This window comes from Callorhinchus milii, unplaced genomic scaffold (assembly GCF_018977255.1).
Source record: "Callorhinchus milii isolate IMCB2004 unplaced genomic scaffold, IMCB_Cmil_1.0 Scaffold5, whole genome shotgun sequence".
Lineage (NCBI taxonomy): Eukaryota > Metazoa > Chordata > Chondrichthyes > Chimaeriformes > Callorhinchidae > Callorhinchus > Callorhinchus milii.
Genome location: NW_024704746.1, coordinates 19,862,913 through 19,882,361, shown reverse-complemented (window position 1 = coordinate 19,882,361; position 19,449 = coordinate 19,862,913). Strand labels below are relative to the sequence as shown.

At 37.5% G+C, this 19,449-nt stretch overlaps 1 protein-coding gene across 1 annotated transcript in view; it reads right to left on the bottom strand.

Moving 5' to 3' along the window:
* agla (amylo-alpha-1, 6-glucosidase, 4-alpha-glucanotransferase a) overlaps positions 1-19,449 on the bottom strand; it is a 28,656-nt gene that overhangs the window by 8,455 nt on the left and 752 nt on the right. Inside the window, 22 exon segments of the mRNA XM_007887097.2 lie at positions 484-620; positions 1,839-1,969; positions 2,486-2,620; positions 2,770-2,882; positions 3,030-3,154; positions 3,635-3,785; positions 3,926-4,081; positions 4,743-4,844; positions 5,225-5,388; positions 5,868-5,991; positions 7,659-7,846; positions 8,448-8,587; positions 9,000-9,097; positions 9,188-9,290; positions 10,653-10,776; positions 11,065-11,176; positions 11,857-12,038; positions 14,893-15,054; positions 15,057-15,095; positions 16,183-16,349; positions 16,669-16,879; positions 18,504-18,660. Coding sequence (XP_007885288.2) covers positions 484-620; positions 1,839-1,969; positions 2,486-2,620; positions 2,770-2,882; positions 3,030-3,154; positions 3,635-3,785; positions 3,926-4,081; positions 4,743-4,844; positions 5,225-5,388; positions 5,868-5,991; positions 7,659-7,846; positions 8,448-8,587; positions 9,000-9,097; positions 9,188-9,290; positions 10,653-10,776; positions 11,065-11,176; positions 11,857-12,038; positions 14,893-15,054; positions 15,057-15,095; positions 16,183-16,349; positions 16,669-16,879; positions 18,504-18,585 — 2,946 coding nt within the window. The 5' untranslated portion in view covers positions 18,586-18,660.

The following is a 19,449-nucleotide window of genomic DNA, read 5'->3' as shown; positions in this document are numbered from 1 at the left end:
ACATACATACATGATCTGTGACCCACGATGCCACAGTGCCACTTTGACTTGGTGGCCACCAGGTATAACTGCAGCGAAAAACGCAAAACTGAAAATAACTCATGAATGATAGGACATATCCAAAATAAATATGCCTATGGCACTCCTAGCTTCAAGACCTAAGATATAAATCATGCCTCTATGTGGTTTCTTAAGTGCCTTTCAAAGCGCCTTGGAACTTCCTCCCAAAGTGAAAAGCATTACACAAATGTAGTTTTGTATTGCCTGTGGAAAATTGTAGGATTGGTATTCTAGAAGGATTGGACCAAATGGTAAGGAGTATACAATTTGCTAACCAGTCAAAATTCACATCTTTAAATGATGTTATATATTATATCTTTGTTGAACTTCAGTTGACTTTTAATTAAAGAGCATTCACATTCTTGTTTAGGATTTCAGCATTTTAGTTTACAACTAACAATTCAAACCAAGTTTGGTTCATACCATTTGAAAATTACCACCACGCATGATCAAACGATTAACGATGTAGTCTATCATCCAATCACCAGCCCTCAGATTTTCACAAAAGGGATGGCCCAGGTCATTCTTGGGTCTAATTTCCGCAAGAGCTGAAATGAAGCCTAGTTAAAAAGTAAAGTGCAACATTCACAGTCAATAAATATTACTCGCAGAAATCATTGCTACACAAAACGAACACTAAAAATTGGCTTGCCATTTTGTTTTGTAATAATTCAACGTAAAGAAAATATCAGTTTGAAATTATTTCCATTATACAAAGTTAACCTTATTCAGCACAATTAGGATCTAATTTAGAGAACTATCTATAGTTCACTGGTGACACCTAAAGGATTTAGCTAATGTTGCAGTTTGCCTTGTTTGACAACCATGGTAAATGAATTGTGGCCCAAATCCCATAAAGGTTTGAAAATAAACTGAAAGTATAGGCATCAACACAACAAGAGTTTAACTTAACCATTCTAAATATAATGGTGATTAAATTAAAATTGGTTCTCTCTTAAAATGGAGATTGGACTTTTAAAAAAAAAAATAAAAAATTGGGGTCAGCCAGGCGTCTTGACACATGCGGAACCCCAACACCATGTTTAAGAGTATACAAATCAAACAGAGTTTAATGCATCCCACCTATACATGGAAATTCCGGGGATATCTGTTGGAATGGACACGCATAGTTTCTCTCTGGAGGGACTCATTCTGCTTACCTAATTCTGGAAAGTATTAGTTCAGGTTGGTAGAGAGCCAAGGCTTGGAGACCCCAGAGTGTGCGTTGCAATACTCCTGGTGTCTAACCAGCTAAAACCACATAGCTTGCCATTGAAAGCACTGTCTAGCCAGCTTTCTCACTGCTTGTCCAGCTAACACCACCCTATCCGTCAGGTCTTTCACTTGCAGGGATAACGGGAGCTGATTGAAAAGAGCCTCTGTGCCCAGTGACTGGTCCGCCCTTCCAAGTCCTGCCGACGAGTTAGCCTGGGTGTGGTGTCATCAACAGTGGCCTGGAGCACTGTGGACCTGCCTGGCTCAGGAACTGTACTACTAAGACCACCGCAAAGGGTTGGCTTGATTCTGACATTCCATTGCCAAACATATCACCTTGGAGCCAGTTAAGCACCAGGAACTCCCTGCAAGTTACAGTGAGAGTACTTTTTAAAATATATCTTTTCAGTGTATGTAATGTTTAATCCTGTTCATCTGATATCGCCATTGATTGTTTACAAAGCTAAAGAAAATGCTTATAAGCATTGCAAAAATGGATGATTTTAGCAGAAATATTAGTATTCTCCAATAATCTGAATATTTCAAGAAAAATATCTGCTTGCCTTGTAAACCTGCATATTTTAAGGTTTCCCAGTTTGTAACATAGAAACAACCATTTCCATCCTCTTGTTCCTCAGCGTCACATCGGAAAATTACCTGGTTAAGGTCAGCCAGTGTAAGTTTGGAAGCAATTCTGTAGGTTTTGAGTCAGGAGACAAAAGACAAAAAAAGGCAGAAAGCGTTGCACTTCTGGTGAAACAATATTCAGCAAGAATAAGGAAGAACATTCATCAAAAGTATTTTAAAACAATTGAAAAACTTTTAAAGATGTTCAAATAATGTGCACAGTGTTCAAAGAATGATGTGATCTTTCACCCGCAAAATACAGCCAATTCACTTTACAGTATATTCTGTGAAGTACTTTGAGACATCTCGAAAATGTGATAAGGCGTTATATCAAATGCAAGGATTATTACTGTTATCTGCTTTCAGCATTATAAAAACAATTTAAACACCATGGACAATATTTAAATCAAAAGGCAAGAAACTAAAGATAGTTTATGTTTTAGGGCCAGGAAACTATAATTGTAGTTAAACCTGATAACTAAAAATAAGCTCCTGAAAATGGTTTATAAAGTTCAAGTGTTGTTTTTTTTAAAAAAAAGTACAGTTGTGCCCCACTATATTCTTAGCCTGTTGTCCTACTTACGATGCAAATGAAGTTTTCAACACAGATGGTGCATTGTCATCAGGAATACTGCCAGATTTGAAATGAGCGGAGAACTGAGACAAATGATGGTGGAGGGCACCAACCGCATGCTGGGCCTTTCGATCTGGACTCACTCTGCAGACAGCACAATTACAATTAGGACAATGGTCCAAAAGGTTTAAGGTATAAAATTGGACAAAAACAAGGAGTTAATATTAAATAAATTATCCACACCTCATTTATAATTATCATAACATGCAAAACATTTACTAAATTCTTTTTACCTAAATGCAATAGTACTTCCAGGAGAAAAGTTTTGAAATATAACTTCCGCGACACATTCACTGTGGTCCTCAGATGTTGCATCTGCTTCAGCAACTATCTTGCTATCTCTCAACTATGTAAAGAAAAAAGAGCTTCAGATAAAACAAATGGTTTAATGTAATAAACTCAACTGTAAGCATTTAAAGAATGACATGATCTGCTTTCAGCATTCTAAAAATGCTTTAAACACCATGCACAATATTTAAATAATGTAGTGTACCTGAATATGTTCTGTGACTTCCACTGTATATTCAGGTAACCCATTAATAAAGTTCTCATTTTTCGTGTATCCAGGAGTATTCCTTTCTACAGTTCTAGCTTCCAGCACCACCTCCTCTATTTTACCTAGAAATTACAATGGCTTGCATAATGTCTTCTGTACAACTAATCAGAATATACATGTTCTACTAGATAAAATGTCAGCTGCCACATCACTGCACAAAACATTCAACTCAAATATCAATCCTGGTATAACACCATGATATAGTTCAGTATCAGCCCAAATTCGTACCAATGCACTGATGTTAAAGCCCAAACCCCAGAGAATCCACCTGGCTTGAACGATGCAAGGATTACACTTTTTAAAAAGTAAGCTATTTTGAAAGAAGCAGATAATTTTTTTTCTTGTAAAAGCAGCTTGCTTTATTTTGCCTCTTAAAACCAAAGGAATATTAGATAATTTTATGTTTAGGCAGTCCAGTCCTGATTGTGAATCTATTACAATTATTTAAATTTAAAACACTACACGTCAGTTAAAATTAATGCAATCTATTGGAAACAGTGTCCTTCCAATCTCCAAATAACCTATCCATTAAGGCCAAATACCTGGGATACACATTGGAGGTATTTCTTCTTTATAGTGAGAAGTTTTAGGGTCTCTGAAAGCAGTGCGTGATACAGTCACTACTGACTGGTGATTGCTTGGGCAATGGCGGGTCACTGCCACTATGTCTTCATCAACTTGATCCACATACACCTAGAAAATACATTGAATGCATTTGAACATCATTTGTCTAATGCCACACACAGTACAGCCAATTCAAAACATCACTAGCTTTACAATTCTGTCGAGTTTTCATTTTCGTGAAAAAAAAAGTAGGTTGCACTTTTCCATACCTGATTGAAACCCTTAGCTCCCAGTTCTTGGTGAAGTTTGTTAATTGCCAGCTTGCCTCCAATGATTCCACTCTGCAGACTGACCTCTGCTGGGTTTTTTGGATCAGCTTTAGGATTAAATTTAGGGTAAAATCGCTCCTCCGAAACCACAGATATCTATACACAAAACAAAGCATTGAATCAGAACGCACAAGAGTTTATTCATCCCAAAGCAGCCATGCTTGTTCTATCTCCTCTGACCTTTGGGTCAATAGCTTCTGGCTTTAAATCCCACATCTGCACTTCATAATCTAGGTGGACACTCCAGCATCCAAGTCAAGGGCTGCATTGTCTTTTAGACAAAATGGTCCTGTATATCTGGTATTCAGGTGAACGTAAAAGATACCATGACACTAAAAAGAGAAGGGAATTTCTCCCAATATTCTGGCCAACAACCCTCTCGGTAAATTGGTCATTTATCTCATGATTGTTTTGCATCAAAAAACATTCATGTGCAGTAATTACTGTAAAACATTTTCCATTACAGTTAGGGTTAATCGGCCTTCACTATCCAAGCTCACCCATGGTGATTGGTCATGTAAGTATCATCATAGTCTTACACTCTTTTTTCCTCAACATTGGATGAGATAAAACTTGAAATGGCATTTTTATGACTTATTGCTGGGAACATTACTTTAGCCATTTGTACATTCCCTACAATTCTATCTCTTGGTTAGAATAGAATGAAGAAAACTGAACTCAAATATCAATCCTGTTAAAATATTATAACAAACACATAATTATCAGTAAAGCATCTGGCTACTTCATTCAAACGAACCTGATGTGGTACTAAATGATCATAGCCCATTGTGCTTCCTGTGGCACAGCATGCCATAGAAACGATAGCTGATGAGGGAAGAGCATCATAAGCAGAGCGATGCTGTAAAGCAATGTAAACAAAATAATGTTTGAAGATTCAATTTACACAATGATCAGTTAATTCTTATATATATATGCATACACACACATTATATAAATCTATGGGGTTACTTGTGGTGGTAGAATAATGAGCTCTCAGCCAGAGCGCAACATTGAATAACATTTGAATTACCTTTTTTTTTGCCAAAAGTTACATTTAAACAATGAAATCTAAATAAATCTATGCACCAAGCACTAAAATTAAAAACTGGGAGAAGAGTTAATGAATTGGAGACAACTTGTTGAAAGGTATGCAGGAATTTACAAAAATTTATAAAACTCGTTGAATCCAATGCCGAAGGAGTTACAATTTGTTTACTGAGCAAGTGCATGAAATCATACCTGAATCGGACACTCATTATCATGAGTAACATCCATAAACAAAGCATGAGCAATGCTAGGTACAAGAGGTCGCACAGCTGGTTGGACAAAAGATCCTACTGGCTCTCCTCCATAACGGTAGACCAGCCTACCCTCCTCATGGCTGTTGTAGGCACTCATCGCCTCTGTGACACGCAACAGATTGAAACGGAGAGAGAAATATTAAGTGTCATCAGTATACAGAAAACTACTATACTACATGTGAAACATTTGTAAAAAAAAAAAATCGCAAAAGTGCCCGCAAGCCTTAAGAAACAAAATGCTTGCTCTGCATGTTCATTGATAGAAAGAATTATGAAGTTCTAACGTCACAACAATGTTGGAACACAATGTTGTGCATCCAACTTTTCCTAAAGACAATTTGATTAATCGCCCATCCTGTGTAACAAAATCCAACATTGTAGCAATATATTGGTGGGCACTTATAAGTCAAACACGTTTCTAACAAGCACTTGAAACAAGACTTTTGGAACATTTCGTAAATACCTTAGTCAATCATTCCAAACTCAATAGAAAACTACATGCAAGATTTTTTTTGGGGGGGCAAAAGAGGAATTTTGTACATGCTGTTAAGAATATTGTGTTGCCCTATGCTCATGCCTACCTCGAATTAAGGAACTTATGCCGAGTCTAGTCACAAAGATATTATCCGTCTCCTCACTTCCAGTAAATAGTTCAGCAATTACATACAAATTAGGTCGCGTTCTCCTGGCCGTGTCCAGCATATACTGCAGATGAAGAGGCAACAGGAACAAATGAAAAGGGTTGCAGAAATAGGACGTAATGCAAAACCAGAGACCCAGGCTGGGCCATGGGAGAGATAACGATGAATACCATACAAAAATAGAATTAAATATTGAACCAATAAGTAGAAAATTCATAACAGTTTTGCCATGGAACGTTAGGAATATATATTAGGAGAGAAAATTGCCAAAATTAATTTTAAAAAAAGTAATTGAACATGCATGAGGGAAAAAAAAAGTTGCTGCAAGTCAGCAGCAGAATTATGGAAAGAAAAAAGAACCCTTTTCTTTATTAATTATTAAAATTATCACTGAAATATTACTGCAAGTGCATCATGAAACCAACTTTGCTTTCTTAAGAAAGACGACTAAAATATCAAAAGTAATCCTAATTCAGCTGCAGCATAACAGTAATATTTTAAAACTTAATGGAGTCAAAGATTATTTCTGCAATGGCATGTTTTCCGCATCAGAAACCTGATGCACAAAAAAGGTGTTAGTTAGAAATAATCATCCTGGTCGTCTCAGCCCTATCTGTTGAATTCCAAGACAATGGTCATTGCCTCAAAATATAAAATTGTGTAGAATTTTGAAAACTTCTTTAATTCAGTCTTAGTTGGAAGGCAGTTTCTGCAGTAATTTGCCTTGAGCAATTACATACATTAAATAAATGTCTTACGAAAAATATTGAAAAATCAATCCTAAAGAATTTGCTTGTGTGTGGAAAATCACGCAGGATCAAAATTATAATCTTTGATTGAATCACACAGCATTGCTGACTGCCATTTCTTTCACACAATCAATGTTAGAAAGTCTGTCAGAAAGTCTTGCCCAGTTAGCGCCAAAGTCTTGTGGAGGTAGTCAGGACAAAATGCTTTTTTTTTAACAAAACAAAACAAATGAAAGAGCTAAGGTGACACTGTGTGTCTTCCACCCAGAGAGTAGGGAAAATGCTAAAACATACTCTCCTCTGCTTAAAAGTAAACAAGGACCTTGTTCTAGTCACATTCATGCTTAAACAGCTTCTAACGTTTTATTAGGAAGCCTGACATTCTTTGATAGATCAATACAGGGCAAACTGGTTTCCTAGCCACAGTATCTGGAAAATCTACAGCAGACTGCTCCAGTTGCGCTATTTGCGCAATAGGTTGGAACTTGTTATAATAATAATAATACTTGCATTTGATATAGTGCTTTTCACGTCGGGAGGACGTCCCAAAGCGCTTCACAGAACACACTGTAAAGTGAATTGACTGTATATTTGTGGGCGAACGCGGCAGCCAATTGGCAACAGCAATGTCCCACAAACAATCGTAGATTGAAAATGACCAATTTATTGTTGTTTTTGGTTTTGGAGAGATTATTATTAGGCTCTGTGTGGAGTAAGGAAACTTGCCCAAGGTTTCGCTCTGCCTGGAATTGAACTCGGGTCTCTCGCTTGCAAAGCGAGTGCTCTAACCACTGAGCTACAGGAATCCACTTGTTCTGTACTAACAAAGCAGATTGGATTGTTTGCTTGTGGAGCTTAGTAAAGGAGAAAGAATATATTATTCAATTCAAAATGAGTTAAAAACAGATTTAAACGAGATCCATTATTCCCCAACATCAATCTTAATTTTTTTTACTTTTCCAAAGTAAAATTTGACCCATACCTCAGCCGCACGTATAGGTGTTGAATGACAGTTGTCTAATCGCACCCCATGGAAGATTTTGGCAGTGATTTCTGTGTACTTGCGCATGTGAGCCCAAAGATAAGGACAGTCTTCTGGATTCTTGCCATACTTCAATTTGACACTATCACCCCAACAAATTAGTTCTCTCCTTAGGTAAACATTTGAGCCTTTAAAAATAAAAAAAACACCATATCTGTTAAGAGGATTAAAAATTACAGTAATTTTGTAAAAATTACAAATTCTGCCTTTCAAGAATGGTTTATCCTTCACAAAGAAATGTAGCAATGCTGAAGTAATGGATGAATTTCAAGAAGTTCATATATTAATAATTTTATGAGACTGATGTAACAAAGTCACAGTATGAGTTTTATGTATTAATATTATCCTACATAGAGGGAGTTTGTATCATCTACATGGGGTTGAACTGGCTCAGAGGAAACCAAAGGAAAGGCAGGCAGGATAGCAATGAATCTCTAATGAGATGGATGTGCATGAAGCACTGCTAAACTATCAATGGATTATTTAGTATTGAAATGTTATTTTGCTATTGTTATCTGGGAAGAAGTTTGCTATTACTGCAAACAAGACAAAAATGCAAAGTGATCATTTGTAATATTGGAGCAAAGAGGGGATCAACAAAGAGAACAAATTCCCATTTATTTTACCTTATTTCTATGAGCAACTGATTTCCCCAATTGCATTTCCTTCTATCAAGTGTTTTTGCTTCAAATTAATGAAAATATTCTTGAATGCAAGTTAACAATTCACCTGGCTCAGCAAAGTTTTTTAATGGATTATCGCCCATGACCCATCCATTGTGGGCCATAAAAAAAGCAGCTTTATCCGGCTGATTCATCAATGGTTCCATCTGTTCCATGGACATTTCTCCAAATTTGAATGTGAAATACCTGCCAAGGATAATAAAACAGTTGATAATCTCCACTGGTGGCAGTTTGACGTAGATTTAGTTTCCGATCTGAGAGGGGTTTTCATTTCCTCCAAATATTAAATATCACTGCAGAAGTCAGACACCATTGAGCAGTGCAGTCCCAGAGCATCCACCTCATTTGCACGAGTGAGTTCACTCTCAACACTCTCAGATAAGTGTAACAGTAGATGAATGATAGTTAACCTATAATTCCTTAATGCTGATTAACCATTTTAGTGATCCAATGTTTGGAACACAAGTAGGGAGTAGAACAACAACAACATCCATTTATTTAGCACCCTCCATGCCAGGTGGCATCCCAGAGCGCTTAGAACAAATAACACACTCCATTAGAACACAATATAATGTTTTGAGGGAATATTTTGCAGTACCTGGTAACTAAAGGATCCTTTTTAGTCACAGGACCAAGTTTGGGACCATGTTCTGCCAGGCGTTCATAAAGAACGCTCCCCAAAATACAGTTCACAGCCTGAAAATGGAGAAGGAATACAAAATGACATTCTAAAAGCAACAAATCCTAAATACTATTTTATGTTTTAGATGGAAAAATAAAACGTACTTGTTTCTGATGGTTAAGCATTTCCTCATAGCGCTCCCCGTTTAACTCTTCCAGTTTATGACGGAGCCAGTTGCAGCATTCGTCTATCTCAGCAACACTATTACTATTGTAAAAAACAATCATTAAAGAATTCTTCTTAGCGGTATATTCATAACTGTTTTATAGTAAAACTAAAGACAGAAAGTCACATTAAATCAATTCTCTGTTAAGAAGGGAGTATTATTGTTGAGCTGTAGAACTTCAGGAAATCATAGCCTTCCCGCCTTACAAACACTCACACTCATGTTTAAATCCCTTCACTCTGTAGCATCTCCCTACCTCTCCGACCTGCTCATTCCCCAATCAGTGCCTCCACTCAACCGGCATCCTGCTCGTCCCTTGCATGCTCCCCCCCACCATTGGAGGTTGGGCGTTCAGGCACTACACCCTGAAACTCTGGAGCACTCTCCCTCAATCCTTACATCTTGCCCCTTCTCTCCCCTTTTTCAAGTCTCACCTGAAAACCTTCCTCTTCGACCATGCTTACAGCCACTTCCCCCACCACCCCCAGCTCAGAGTCAGGCCCCGTCTCTGTTAAGCGCTCTGAGACACTACCTGGCGCGAAGACTGTCATATAAGTGCAAGTTATTGCACAATCTCCCTTCACAAACACTCAAAAGTAGGAAGAGATCCCCCAAAATATCATATGAAGTATCTAACATCATCTAAAGCAAATCCTGTACCACACTGAATGTGTCCTGCACTAAAGAGTCAGTCTTCTCCCTATTTGGGGAAATCTTCACACAAGATCTCATTGCAGATAGTCTTGGCACAACAAACGTGAAATGGCACAGTTGATGACTCATGACCTTCTAGCATCCAGTAAATCAGTTTCATATTGCATTGCATGACTTTTTCCTCGACCATCAAATACACACCCTACTCTCTAAAATCCCAGTGCAAACCAACTCAACCTGAACTGAACCTCCACAATGTACATCTGTCTTTGCACAGATCTCCTTCCCATAATAATAATAATCCTTGCATTTGATATAGCGCCTTATCATATCATTGAGACCGCTCAAAGCACTTCACAGGAATATACTTAATTATTAAATTTATAGTAAATTTAAAGACTCAATTTGTATGAAATTAATCAAAATTTAAAACTAAGCATTGAACAAATGTGAATGCAAAATTGCTACACGTCACTTATTACGAACGTGATAAGTTCACGCTATAATAAGTTAGATTGCTGAAAACAGACATTGAAAATTAACAAATTTCAAACAGACATTTGTTGCAACATTGAACACGGTTAAGATCACTCCATAATCTGCCAATAAGTTATCTTTAATTGCCAAAAGGATTTACGATGGGGGTGGGAGAAATCTAAACACCCTCCTCCCATCCTTCAGAGAACTCCAATTCTCGACATCCTCAAAAATAGCAATTCTAACCAACAAAGTATATTTTGTATGATTACCCATTAGGCGTGAATGTTTTGATTGCTGTGGTAAGATTGATTGTGCAGCCAAGCCTCTTGTACTCAGGATCTTGATTAATCTTAAGGATGTGTTTGACGTCGCATCTCCTTTTCTTATCCACACCTTGAATAAGAATGCAAATGTTTACCTATATTCCAGACTTTAAAATATCTGAATACTGAAATACAACAACAACAAGATTCCATTTATAGAGCGCCTTTCACGTCGGGAGGACGTCCCAAGGCGCTGTACAGTTGGGTCAGGACCCGAGCAGGGGGGAAATGGTCAGGGTGAGGGAAGGGAGGGAACGAGGAGGGGGTAGAGTCGAGAGGGGAGCTGAAGGCACGAAATACAAAAAAATCCTTGAATGATGATGTAAATGTACTGTATATAATCTTTGTTACACTGTACCTTGATTAAGCAGATTTCTGAAATCATTGACGGTTTTGTCAATATTCACTTGAAAGAATTCCCATAGCTTTAGCTTCGGAAAAATCTCGTCCCAAATTATTGCACGAATGATCTGTCAAAAGAATATTTAAATGCAGTTGCATCTCTTTATGGTTTCTGCTGCTAAATACTACAAATGGATCACTTTTTAGAAGTGCTATAATATTGTCAAGTTCTTCTCCACCCACTTTCCTTTATTTAAAAAAAAAGTGCCATCCACCTTTGGCTGATACTAGCAGCCAAGAGATTCAATACAACCCAACTATAAGGCACTAAGGACAATACAGCTGTACTTTGCCTGCAAGGTTTCCTTCCTGCTGGAAAATACACCAGTCTCTGCTCATTCCTCCCACCCAATTTCTCTCATCGAGAACTTGATAGATTATGTCTTGAACATCTGTTGGTCTTTACTTTATGGTATTGGATATCAGTGCACCCAACATCACTACACTGCCCCTCAAGATGAACACTTCAACTCCAGTTGGCCAGTTTTGAATCACTCCTCTGCTTTGCAAAATAAACATTTTGCAATTTAATAATTACCCTCTATGAAATCTGAGAACATGTCCTAACACAACTCAAAGTACTCAAATATGTCCCAACACCCCAAGCTATTTAACCAAGTTAATAATTAAATTCCCTAATGCACAAAGCCGATTCATGTCATTAGGCAAACAATATAAAGTTACGATATTTGGGGGTATCTTGGATATTATTTTTGCATTTGTATTCCTTGAGCCTTGTGGTACTTACATTAAGATGTTCATCATTTTCAATAAGAGGAGGCAGGTCTTTATGGTAATATTTTCCTTCAGCCATGTCACAAGTTAAATGCCATAAAGCTCGGTCTAAGAGCCAGGCAGGTTTCAAGTGTGGAGAATTCACCAAATTGTATGCACATTCTGGGTGTATCTGGAGCCACTTGCTGGAGGCAGCTGGAAGTCGTAAGAGGTGGGGGAAAAAAAAACAGCTTCAATAAACAAATCAAGAGATGAAATAAATGCTAACCTGACAGTATTTAGCATCAAAAAATTTTTAAAAGCTTAATTGCCTCAATGTGACATTACCTTTCAATTGCAAACAGAAAATGAAGCACAAACCATGTTTGATCATGGCATGTTGGATTATCTTAAAAAAAGTTTTTTTTTAATATATTCCAGAGAACACACTCTAAGGTCCTCCCCTAACAACATCAAGTCTTTCTTTTATCCTAAATGAGTCCGTCCTGGCCTCCGTCTTGCAAATCTTTCTCAATTGTTAATTACTCTCTGGGGAAATAAATAGGTCCTGGTATATGCCATGCAATTGCCCTTTGAAACCTAAACCTGTGCTGTCTTGTTCTGCTGTCTCAATGAATCCAAAAGTATTGTTCCGAGCTCAAAAATGTTATATACCCTCTGATACATCTCTTTGTATGAATGAAGAACCCTCTAAGTGTTGTTCATTGCTCATTCCTCTAACACAGAGATCATCCTTGTTGTTCTCCTCTGCACAGCCTCTAGCTTAAGCAGCCTCCTTATATCCCAGCAACTAAACTGTACACAGTACTCTAGACCAGAACAGAACATTGTACAGATTGAGTAACTTCTAGGGATCTGAACACAACCAACTTGAGTTCAATTCCAGGCAGGGCGAAACCTTGGGCAAGTTTCCTTACTCCACACGCCTAATAATAATCCCTCCAAAACCAAAAACAATAATAAATTGGTCATTTTCAATCTACGACTGTTTGTGGGACATTGCTTGCACAATTGGCTGCCGCGTTCGCCCACAAATATACAGTCAATTTACTTTACAGTGTGTTCTGTGAAGCGCTTTGGGACGTCCTCCCGACGTGAAAAGCGCTATATCAAATGCAAGGATTATTATTATTATTTGGCATGATAGCCTGCTAAGATTCTACCCAGAGAGTGCTGCAGGATGAAAGCCAAAGCATCATGGCAATAATAAGATATATAATATATATATATATAAAACCAAAATAGTTTCCAAGTTGTGAGTCACAATTTTGATTCTGGCTACATAGCTTCCTTCATGTGGGAGTGAAGTTGTCTAAGTTGCTGTAGCCACATTGCTGACCTACCCAAGCTGACAGTGCAGCCTGTGTGAAAGGCTCATTCAAAGCACCCAACCCACTTCCCTGTTGACCTTCCTACATACATGATGCAAATAGATCAATCTATTCCAGAATTTCATCTGTTACAAACCAGGCCTAGAAAAAAAAGTTCAGCTAATGAAAGAAATACTTCAAAAGTGAAATACTCGACTTTGCAATGTTATTGCAAACAAGCCTGCACGTCTAACTAAGTTAGTTTTGACCATCTGAAGATCATTTAGAAGCTGACACTTAAAGCAAGCCCAGTATCACATTCTGATAGCACTCTGACCTTTACAAAAATAAAACAAGTTGATTACTAGCCTCCCTAAGCATTTTACAATTTGCATTCCGGTTACTTGGTCATTACTTTTAAAATAGACAACCAATCTGAACGATTTCAAACAGCAAATTTTTAAAGCAAAGTCATACATTTGTTCTATTACTGTTCCGCTTAAAGAAATAAGTGGTTCTAACTGTTTGAAGTTATTCTGCTTACACAAAATTAAAAGCTTCATTTTTAAATATGAAACACCTTTTTAAAAAATCTTACTAGTTAAACCACAAAATGATTAGTCAGATTACAGCCAACCCAACATACATATGGTATTATGGTACCAGGTAATTATTGTACCTGGTACAATTATTAGAAACCACAAAAATAAAACTTTGTTATCTGATCAATTTCGTAAATACTTAAACTACACATTGTGATCTGAGATAGTATAAGTGCAAAGCATGTAACAGACAAGTATTTATTATAAATAAATAATAAAATACAGTAAAAATAAATAAAATAAATCACATTATAAAATACACTTTGTAGGGTTATTCTCATGGTGCATCTTAACTTTATTAGATGCTATCTCTAAGATAATGATGGAGCATGGAAAATAACTCATGTGATCATTTTGCACTGCAAATGTGAAATGTCATGTTGAAAATACATCCATTCTTCCCTACAACTGTTGACACTAAATATATTCTCTGTTTATGCAGGTCTGCTTCATGAAGACTTGCCCTTCCCACTATTGGTAGATGAACTTTCACACTTCTCCCCTGCTCTCTGGAGCTCAGGAAGAGCCTCTATTTGCACATAACACACAGTCACAGTCTGCAGAAGGCCAAAGGCACTTCCTGCTCATAGCATGTAATGTGTGGGAAGTGACATCAGGGAGGATTTGATGATCTGAAAGTCAGTCATTATACAGTGCCTTTTTACAACACGGGTCCAGAGACATTGGACCCAGGAGACAGGCGACCGAGTTACAAAGGGAAGTAATGTAAGTCGCGTTTTGTTGGTTTAGTGGGCAGGCCTTCTGCAACTCTGCCCCCACCCTCTGGAACTCCATCACAGTCCCTCCGCCTTGCCCCCTCCCTTGCCTCCTTCAAGACCCTCCTCTTCAACCGTGCCTTTGGTCACCCTCCTTTCCCCTCCCAATCCTCAGCTCAGGTCCGAAACAGATTGTCCAGTGCCTTGGGATGTCTTCCCGATGTGAAAGGTGCTATGTAAATGTAATTTTCTTGTTGTTTGCACTGATTAATCTCCAACTTACAGTCTATATGACAAAAAGTTTCAAAATTCAAATATTACATTTAAAAAGGTTTCTCTGACGGCCCATTTAATATTAAAAAGCCAGCGGTTCATCAACAGTGCTAACAATTAACCAGTGTTTTCCAACAAGTCATCATACCTGTATGATTATAGACCACGTCAGTGATACAGAGTACATTCCATTCTTCCCTCAACTTGTGTACTAGTTGTGCAACATCATTCCAGTCATAAGTTTTGTCAGGCCTCGAGAAATCCGGATTTAGTTCTAACTGGTCAGCTAGGGAATAGCCTGATCTGGATTCCCAAGCGCTTGGAGTGGGGTAAAGTGGAACATATTGTAACCTGTTAAAAGAAAAAAAGTACTCCTTTATAATGTGTTAAACAAAGTTTACACTGTTATGAGTTTTTATTTACATATTTAACAGATGTTAAATGTTCAAAGAAAGGATATTACATTTCAGCAAATCCATCTCTATGTAAATTAGGAAAGACTCACTTTATTTTAGAACTTCATCCTATACGCAAGGTGCACAAATTATTTTCGTATGGTCATTAATACATATGCAACTTAATGAGGTGAATGACAAAATCCCAACAAGGACAATTTAACTGAAAGATCCTGCTGGTTCCTGCTTTTATGCAACAGATCAACATGTTCAAGGCTGATATTTGTTTATTACAACAGTCCTGCACAGGTCAGCACGAGCAATGCTAGTATCCAAAAGCCAGCCTAATAGTGCAGGAGGTTGTTGTAATGTTTGTTTTATAATTGGAATAAATAGGTGACTGATTTGTTTTTTTCCTCCCCATATAGGGTGGGGTGGGACTGTTGACTGGGACACTGGGAGAAACTCTGAATATCGCCCACAGGTTCTTTAAATGTTTAGCAGATAGACAGGAGCTCAATTCATCATTTCAACCAAATAAGAGAACCTTCAGTAATGAAGTGATCTCCTTGACTGACTGCTGAGGTACTTGCCCCATAACCAATTTCCAGGCAGAAAATGTCTCTTTCATGGCTATGTTGTGTCTATGCTAATTTTCTAGCTGATGCCTTTCTTTACACCCCATTCCCCTCACAGTTCTGAATAAATGAGCAGAAATAAAGACTTAATTACAGCATAAAAGAGGCAGAGTATAGACAATGGCATATTTATGCAACACACTTGGGACAAAAGGTTCTTCTTGGCAGGAACCAGAAACTTCTATTTCTGCCAGTTTTCCACTAGACAAGGAGTCAAAATCCATTGTGAAAGTCGGTTTGACAGTTAATTGTCTTCTAAAATACTGGAATACACCACTACCATGAAATAAGTTCCCACAAGCCAGTATTATACAAAATCCCAAATGAAGGTACCCTCAATATTTCAAACCATTTTTCTGAATTCTTCACAATAGTAATCATTTATATGGTACTGATTTCTATTACCTGATTCCTTGGCAACTCTTAGCCTGTCCAACCATTCATCAAAGGGGCCCAAACATTTTGCCATGAATGTCTGAGAAGTTATGCAATCCAGTTCGAGAATCCGATCTTGTCCAACACGTAGAACGGGATCAACAACAAAATAGCCGGCACCATTCCTTGGCTGGTCTCTTTAAAACAAAATGAAACATATTAATACAACAAGTTCTTCCATCTTTTCCTCCATTTTAGCTTACTCATAATTAGAGACAAACATTTTCAATATTCACCTATTTTATTATTTCCTCTTTCTAGTTAAATGAAAATGCATGTCATTTCCAGGCTTTTATCCCCATTACCTTGCTTAGCACAAATCTTATCATTCGCAACACCATGTAATTTATTGTAGTAAAGGCATTTAACCTCAAACCTATTTTTAAATTATATTAGAGTGTTAACTTTCAAACAACCTAGAGATACTAGCTTACAGAGATCTTCAGTTAAACTCACCCATAGCCAAAGTAGAAGTGAAATGATCCAGATATTTGAAGATTAATTGAACAGTGTTTATCAGTATCGTCATCTTTTCCTGATGGGTTAATCCACTTCAGTACATGAAACTGATGACGATTAAAAGAATCGGCACGAATTGGATAGTTAGTATACAATTGAATATCTTTCCCCTGTAAGGATGGCCCAAGGTGAAACTGCAGTTCATGTCCTAAAGCAAATATTAAAAAAACATTAAATTTAATTAATAAAATGAAGTATAAACAGTTCAACACATCAGTTCTGAATTACAATCTGAATTACAATCATTTTACTCACTTTTCTAACAATTTTAAAACTTTAGGAATCTCACATGTTGATGAACTGTGTTGTGAAACTTGCAACTCGTCTGTGAAACGTTATAAAACCATAGAAACCGAAAGCACCTTCCCACTCCTATCTCCAAAAACAAATATCAAATAAATTGGTGCTGATTTTTATTAAAATAAATCTAATTATAATTTAACTAAATGTAAGCCTGACATTTGCAGCCTTTATACAGCAAAATGCAAGGCAACAACAAATGCAACTTGCATTTATACAGCACCCTTCCAATAGGATGTCTTGGAGTGCTTCACAAATAATAATAATAATCCTGCATTTGATATAGTGCCTTATCACGCTGTCTCAAAGTGCTTCACAAAAAAGTGTAAAGTGAATTGACTGTGTATTTGTGGGCGAAATGTGGCAGCCAATGTCCCACAAACAGTTGTGAATTAAGTGAGGGATAATTACCCCCAGAAAGTGATGAAATAAAAGCAGAAATGGTCAACAAGTTAATTCAGAAAAAAAAAGGTTAATATTTTGGATAATTTTATTTAGTACTGCAAATCACAAAATATATCCTGCTGAAAAATCCAACGGCTGTGGTTAACTGATCATATTACAACCATGATATCCAATTTTAAATGGTAGTAGCCAATTACTGTAGTACTTGTCATACATATTATTCCCAAAATAGACAAAGGTCAACTGTCTGCTGGGTGACTTTTTTTTTAAAAAAAGGGAGAAAAGCCAGTGATTCCTCAGTCCAAAATCCTCAAAGTAAAAATTCAATTTAGCATCTCAGTAAAAATACGCAACCTTTGCAAGTATTGAAAAATTCTATGAAACTTATGCAACTGATATAAAATGTTGAAATAGCAATCATTTTGTAAGATCCTTCTTCTCAATCCATGAAGCTCCAGAGGTTATTGTGCAACACTGATTAATAATGAAGCTATTTGTAATTCTTCATAAAAGTCATTTGATAAACAAAAAATCATATTTGTCAAAAGATGAATGAACAATTCCAGATTCATTCTTGATCAGGTTTAATAGTGCATTTGATATCTTTTTGAAACAGAATCCAGCATGCATTTTCTCTCTGGATCTTTCAGTACATCTTTCTTTGCCAAGAAGAAACAGCAAGGCAGACCAAAAAAAAACAACTTTGAAGTGAAGAATAAAAACTTAAACTGTACTAAATGTTAGCCTGCACGGTGACAAGACAGGAAACAGCCAGCTCTCCGAGTGTAACCTTATAATTTTGTGATCAAATCAGCTTTAAATAGATCACATCCGCTCAAATCCTCTAAAGTGGACAAAGTTGAAAGGTAACTAATTAGGGTTGCAGTCCAAGAACCATTATATTCATGTTGAATACCTATATAGGTAGATGCATATAATGCATGTTTGAAAATATTAAAGATCAAGTATTACATCATTATTTTATCAGAAATGAGACATTACAAAAGTCACATAGACATAGAGGATACACTCTACTACGTGCACAGACTGTGAGTTTAAGTGCCCACCTTGTTGTAGTCGAAAAAGTGTCTTTTCAAGCTTTTCCATATCGTTTAGGACCAGAACACGGATATCCTTGGTTTGCATCATTTTTGTTTCTTATTATTTTTTTAAAAAAATCAGTCCACATAAAATCAAAAGTGTAATCAACTAATCAACCGGCCCCTAAAACAGACAAAAAAAAAGGGGGGGGGGGGGGGGGGGGGGAGAGAGAGAGAGAGAAAAAAAAAGACATGCAAGTCAGAAAATCTTGGCCAACTCAGGGAACCCCCAACACAACCCCAGAGAGGTAACTACAAGAGTCGCACGAAAGCAAAGCAACAAGGAGACGCAGAGAAATCCAGATGAATGCAACTCTCCACACCCCCACCCCCCCCCCCCCAAAAAGCACAACAACCAAGGTCTCGTTTACCCCCCACCCCCCAAAAAAAGTGACAACAACAACAACAAGCAAAAAACAACAACTTTTAAAATCAAGTGCTGTTTAGGCTGAGCCTTTGGAAAACACAGATGGAGTTAAAGATCACAATCAAAGTTGTCTGTGACGCTGTGGGGGGTGTGTGTGTGTGGGGGTAACAACCCCAAACCACCGTCAGCTGCAGGACTTGGGGGTGGTGGGGGGGGGTCCTGTCCCCCCTTTTTTTTGTTGTTTTGTGGGGTTTTTTTTTTCTTGCAAATCACCAGAGAGCAGCCCCAGGGATTTTGATGAAATCGAAACAATTCGTTCATCGATGAATTTTTTTTTAAAATAATTTTTTTTTAAAAAAAAGGAGTATTTTATAACGGATTTTTTCGTCGTCGTCGTCGTTGTTGTCGTTGTCGTTACCCGGGTTCTCTCCCCCCCCCCCCCAACCCCACCCCACCCAGAAGTTAATTCTCAATTCTCTCCCCCACCCACCCCAACCAATGTCGCGGTGATGCTTCTCTCTTTTTCTGGAGCATTTGAAGTGCAGA